The sequence below is a fragment of the Mustelus asterias genome, chromosome 23 (genome assembly GCF_964213995.1).
Source record: "Mustelus asterias chromosome 23, sMusAst1.hap1.1, whole genome shotgun sequence".
Classification (NCBI taxonomy): Eukaryota; Metazoa; Chordata; class Chondrichthyes; order Carcharhiniformes; family Triakidae; genus Mustelus; species Mustelus asterias.
The window spans coordinates 47,692,391-47,698,390 of NC_135823.1; the positions used below are offsets into that span (position 1 = coordinate 47,692,391).

Genomic DNA, 6,000 nt, shown 5'->3' on the forward strand with positions numbered 1-6,000 from the left:
GATGTGGAACTAACCTTCATTCTGTGGCATTTGTCATCAGCTGCAGTCAGAGACAGGGATGAATGGCAGTCATCCTCAAATGGGCACGACTGGTGAATGGCAGCCATAGAAACATAGAAAATAGGGTCAAATGGCCTTCTCCTGCTCCGCCATTTATTATGATCATGGCTGATCATCCAACTCAATAGCCTAATCCTGCTTTTTCCCCATAATCTTTGATCCCATTCGCCCCAAGTGCTATATCCAGCCACCTCTTGAATACATTCAATGTTTTGGCATCAACTACTTCCTGTGGTAATGAATTCCGCAGGCTCACCACTCTTTGGGTAACAAAATGTTTATTCACCTCTGTCCTAAATGGTCTACCCTGAATCCTCAGACTGTGACCCCTGATTCTGGACTCCCCCACCATTGGGAATATCCTCCCTGCATAGTCCTGTTAGAATTTTATAAGTCTCTATGAGATCCCCCCCTGCACCCCATTCGTCTGAACTCCAGTGAAAACAATCCTAACCTAGTCAATCTCTTCTCATACATCAGTCCCGCCATCCCTGGAATCAGCCTGGGGGAGCCCAGAATCAGTGGTCACAGTCTGAGGATTCAGGGTAGACCATTTAGGACAGAGGTGAATAGACATTTTGTTACCCAAAGAGTGGTGAGCCTGTGGAATTCATTACCACAGGAAGTAGTTGATGTCAAAACATTGAATGTATTCAAGAGGTGGCTGGATATAGCACTTGGGGCAAATGGGATCAAACATTATGGGGAAAAAGCAGGATTAGGCTACTGAGTTGGATGATCAGCCATGATCGTAATAAATGGCGGAGCAGGTTTGAAGGAGCAGGAGGAGGCCATTTGACCCTATTTTCTATGTTTCTATGGCTGCCATTCACCAGTCGTGCCCATTTGAGGATGACTGCCATTCATCCCTGTCTGACTGCAGCTGATGACAAATGCCACAGAATGAAGGTTAGTTCCACATCTAGCTGGGATCTTGATGTTGAGACCCATCAGTTGGGAAGAAACCTGCTGTCATGTCGGCTTCACCAGAGAACACAACTGAGTATGGCTGACATCCAGTTGCCTCAATTATGAGGGTGTCCCTTTAGTCAGTCACTTGTGCTGATCTTGAACTCCACCCATCCAAAAAGACCCTTCGCTGCACTTCCTCAAGAGCAAGAACATCTTGCAACTACAAATCTCCATTCTTCCAGGTGAATGGTTATGGCTGACAAGGGCTCTTTCTATTCTGCCAAAGCAATGATCCCACTATAGTCTCGAGGGTAGTGGGAGGCAAGCAGAATATTGTGAAGGAGGTTGTGTACATTGCTCTTTGACCAAGGTGATGTGAGCTATGTCTCAATGCCCAATCATGTATGAATAGGAGGAGCACCCACCCATCTCTGGTCCTCCAAGATGTCCTTCACCTGGAAAGGGTGGAGTAAGGATGTTTTAGATGAAGAACAATGGGTGTATCAGCAGCAATGCTCTTATTGATGTCACCATTCTATGTGCTGGGACGTGGTTGCCCACACCTGCCATTTCCCCAGTATAAGCTGCACCTGCAAGAACTCTGGAGGAGTAATATGGAGCTCCTGCCCTGCATTGAGTGAAGAGATGTCTGGGTGCCCTTTAAATATGGCAGCAGGACCTTGGACCTCATGATTTACAGCAGGGCAGGTGATTTGCGAACTGCCCCGCGATTTGACAAGCTCCTCACAGATGCATAATTAATGAGCTGAAGAATGGAAGATAGTGCGTGTTCAGCCATGTATCCCCATAGTTTGGGGGTGGGTATGTAATATTCAGTTTGCACACCAAATATTCTGTTTAAGTTTTAAGATACGAGTTTAAGAATTTGTTACTTTTGTTTTGGGAGTCACTATCATGAAGACCACAGAATTGCACAGAAGGAGGCCATTTGGCCCATTGTGTTTGCACCAGCTATCTGAATGAGCAATTCATTCCCTGCCCTTTTTCCATAATGTGGAGATGCCGGCGTTGGACTGGGGTAAACACAGTAAGAAGTTTAACAACACCAGGTTAAAGTCCAACAAATAAACCTGTTGGACTTTAACCTGGTGTTGTTAAACTTCTTACTGCTTTTTCCATAATCCAGCACATTTGATGGAGTAGTCCCTTTAGAAGCTAGAAAGTGCTTCAAATAGAACAGCCTGCATATCTTTGCATGCGCTGAAGTATTCTGGAGCGATTACTTGTAGTATATAATTACTGCACGAGTCAGTGAGATTTTTTCTTAAATGTCAAGTGTGGCTTAATAGAAAAGGGCAGAGTGGCAACACAAGGAGATGCAAATCAACATTAGAAAGTAGTTTTATAGTTGACTAACTACTTTAGTGACTAAAGAAAAAGATCAAGAAGTGAATAGTAAAATGTATTTGACTTTCTCCCACCATATTTCACAAACTTTACTTCAAGTTTCCACTTACTTTAATTTATAACTGGGTGTACACAATCAGGTCTGAATTGCGCATGAATCAACAGTCGCACAGTGCAGGCAATATACCAAACCAAGATTATTAAATGTTTGCTGACATTAACTCAGTTCCAAGTAATGATAATTACTCCAATTCATGCAGAAACACACGAGGAAAAAAGCTAAAAATCCAATTACAATTTTATGTAACTGTTTAAAAAAAGCAGTGGTCTTAACAGGGTCCCACCCTGTGGTCATTTGCCCACAGCTCAACAATTTATGACAAAAGCTTGAAAGCTAATTATCTTGTATTATGTCGTAATAGACAACACATTTCATAGACCATTCATGGGTTTTAACACTGATGAAATTCTAGTACTGGTGTCCCATTACCACTGAACACTGATGTCAAATTCTATTTTTACTAGAGGAATGAACTTTGCAAATGGGCAACTTGGGGAACAAGTATCATTTCCCAAATATCATTCCAGGCAAACTCCAAACTGAGAAATGCCCCAGCCGGTTGATTCCACATGACCACAGATCCATAACAAACCAAGATAATAATTTACACAGTTTACAGAAACATGTACAGAATCACACAATTGTAAACCCCACAGGGAATCCCACCCCAGATCCTATACATCAAACCTACACAGGGAATCCCATCCCAGACTTCATGAAGAAACCACAGGGAATTCTATCCCAGACCTCTCAAAGAAAGAAACCATAGGGAATTCCACCCCAAATCTATGGGCAGCACAGTGGTTAGCTCTGCTGCCTCACAGCACCACGGACCCGGGTTCAATTCCAGCCTCGGGTGAGTGTGTGTGGAGTTTGCACGTTCTCCCCATGTCTGTGTGGGTTTCCTCCAGATGCTCCAGTTTCCTCCCACAGTCCAAACATGTGCGAGTTAGGTTGATTGGCCATGCTAAATTGCTCCTTTGTGTCAGTGGGACCAGTTAGGGTAAATACATGGGGATAAGGTCTGGGTGGGATTGTCGGTGCAGACTCGATGGGCCAAATAGCCTTCTCCTGCACTGTAGGATTCTATGTTTCTATGGTACCTCATGAAGAAACCACAGGGGAATGCCATCCCAGATCTCACAAAGAAACCACAGGGAATGCCATCCCAGATCTCGCAAAGAAACCACAGGGAATGCCATCCCAGATCTCACAGAGAAACCACAGGGAATGCCATCCCAGATCTCGCAAAGAAACCACAGGAATGCCATCCCAGATCTCGCAAAGAAACCACAGGAATGCCATCCCAGATCTCGCAGAGAAACCACAGGAATGCCATCCCAGATCTCAGAGAGAAACCACAGGGAATGCCATCCCAGATCTCACAGAGAAACCACAGGGAATGCCATCCCAGATCTCACAGAGAAACCACAGGGAATGCCATCCCAGATCTCACAGAGAAACCACAGGGAATGCCATCCCAGATCTCACAGAGAAACCACAGGGAATGCCATCCCAGATCTCACAGAGAAACCACAGGGAATGCCATCCCAGATCTCACAGAGAAACCACAGGGAATGCCATCCCAGATCTCACAGAGAAACCACAGGGAATGCCATCCCAGATCTCACAGAGAAACCTCAGGGAATGCCATCCCAGATCTCACGAAGAAACCACAGGGAATCCCATCTCAGACCTCACAAAGAAACCCCCAGTCTGCTCTGTCACTTCCAGTTGCAAGCTCAGTACCTGTTTCTCGGGGTGACTCCAGGACTCAGCGCCACTATGTTCTGCCCACCCCCGGGGTGCTACTCCCCTCCCCCCGAGCCGGTGTGGCTGCTCCTCGGAGCCGGACAGCGATGCTGGGGAGTCAGTGTCGGAGGCCGGTGCCTGCTGCCGGCAGGCTGCCTTAACGCTGGGCGGCTCCACACCCAGCACCGCTCCTAACCGTTCCAGCGATTTCTCGATGTCTTCCAGAGTCAGCTCCATAGAGCGGGCAGCCGGCTGGGACGAGGAGAAGACAGGCACCGGGCTCTTCTGTTCCTTGTCCTTGGCCGGAGCTTCATCGGACTTCCTCATCGAGAAGAGGGCGACCACGAACGCGAAAAAAGTTAGGCAGAGGGACATCATCCACACCTCGTCCATGCTGGCGGTCGAGGAGTTGGGAGCAGCCGCCGGCTGAACTCTCACAACCTCCTCACCTCACAACGACTCCAGCTGCAAACCCGCACGCGCTCGCCTCTAACCCCGCCCTCCCTCATAAACCCCGCCCTCCCTCATAAACCCCGCCCCTATGTTCAGCCTTTCCCCCCAATCACATGCGGAAGACGCATAGAGCCCGGTCCGCCCTTAACCAATCACAGCTCACAGCTGCTTTCCACCAATAACAGAGCCGCTAACTCAAAGGACGCAACCAACGGAAAGACAACACAGTTAAAGGTTCGCTGACCAACGATGTAAATGTCTGGGATCGCCCCGCCCCTTCGGGCTAACGGACCGTCTCGCGAGCGACTGGAATGCCGCCCGTTCAAATGTTGCGCAGGCGCAGTGCAGCGCTGACGCCTGCTTTCCCGCTCGGGCGGGAACATGAGTTGGGTTGGTGGCTGCAATGAGGTAATAATATAAACATTATTTAAATATAATTATCAATCTTTATTAATGGATTTTCTAACCTCTTTTTATCGTCATCTGCAATGGTTTGCACTGCGATGCCCACAGAGCAGCGAGTCGGGAGAGCTTTTAAAAATGATATTTCACGACAACATTAATAGTTGTTGGAAAAATATGGAATAATTAAGTAAGGAAAGCCAGCACTGGTTTGTTAAGCCCATATGTTTAACTAATTTTATTGAATTGTTTGATGAAGTAACGGAGAGGTTTGATGAGAGTGATGTGTGGCCTATATAGATTTTCGAAAGACATTTTAATAAAGTGCTACATAACAAGCTTGTTGGCAAAGTTGAAGCAACAAAAGGGACAGTGGCAGCTTGAATACAAAGGTCCCTGAGTGGCAGGAAACAGAGTAGTGGTCGTTTTTTCCACAAGAAGGAAAGGGGGTTTCCTGGGTGGGAATATGAGGACCACTTCTGTTCTTGATTTATTTTGCTAGCCTACACCGAGTGGGCAATTTCAAAATTTGCTAATGATGTAAAACTTGGAAACATTGTAAACTGTGAGGAGGATAGCGAGAGACTTCAAGAAGACATAGACAGGCTGGTGAACATGTACTAGATGACGTTTAATGCAGGGAACTGTGAAGTGCTATGTTTTAGTAGTAAAAACAAGAAAAGTGATGTACAGTTCTAATGGGGAGCAGAGACATGGGTTATATGTGTACAAATCGTTGAAGGTGGCAGGCAGGTTGAGAAAGTGGTTAAAGGGCAGTGGGATCCTGAGTTTTAGAAATGGAGACATAAGAGCACAAAAGTAAGGAAATTATGATGAACCCTTATAAAACACTGGTCTGACATCGGGGCACCACACCTTAGGGAGGTTGTGAAAACTAGAAAGAATGCAGAAAAAATGTACGAGAATGGTTTTTGGATGAGAGATTTCAGTTATGTAGATAAACTGGAGAAATTTGTGTTGCTTGCCTTAGA

At 46.1% G+C, this 6,000-nt stretch overlaps 1 protein-coding gene across 2 annotated transcripts in view; it reads right to left on the reverse strand.

Annotated features, from left to right (window-relative positions):
* LOC144510715 (uncharacterized) overlaps positions 1-4,712 on the reverse strand; it is a 51,114-nt gene extending 46,402 nt beyond the window's left edge. Inside the window, exon 1 of one of the 2 annotated variants that reach the window (XM_078240458.1) lies at positions 4,151-4,712. In XM_078240458.1, the coding sequence (XP_078096584.1) occupies positions 4,151-4,546 (396 nt within the window). In that variant the 5' untranslated portion in view covers positions 4,547-4,712. The remainder of the gene's footprint in view (positions 1-4,150) is intronic. The other variant, XM_078240457.1, reaches the window with a different exon arrangement.
* Positions 4,713-6,000: the final 1,288 nt, after the last annotated feature.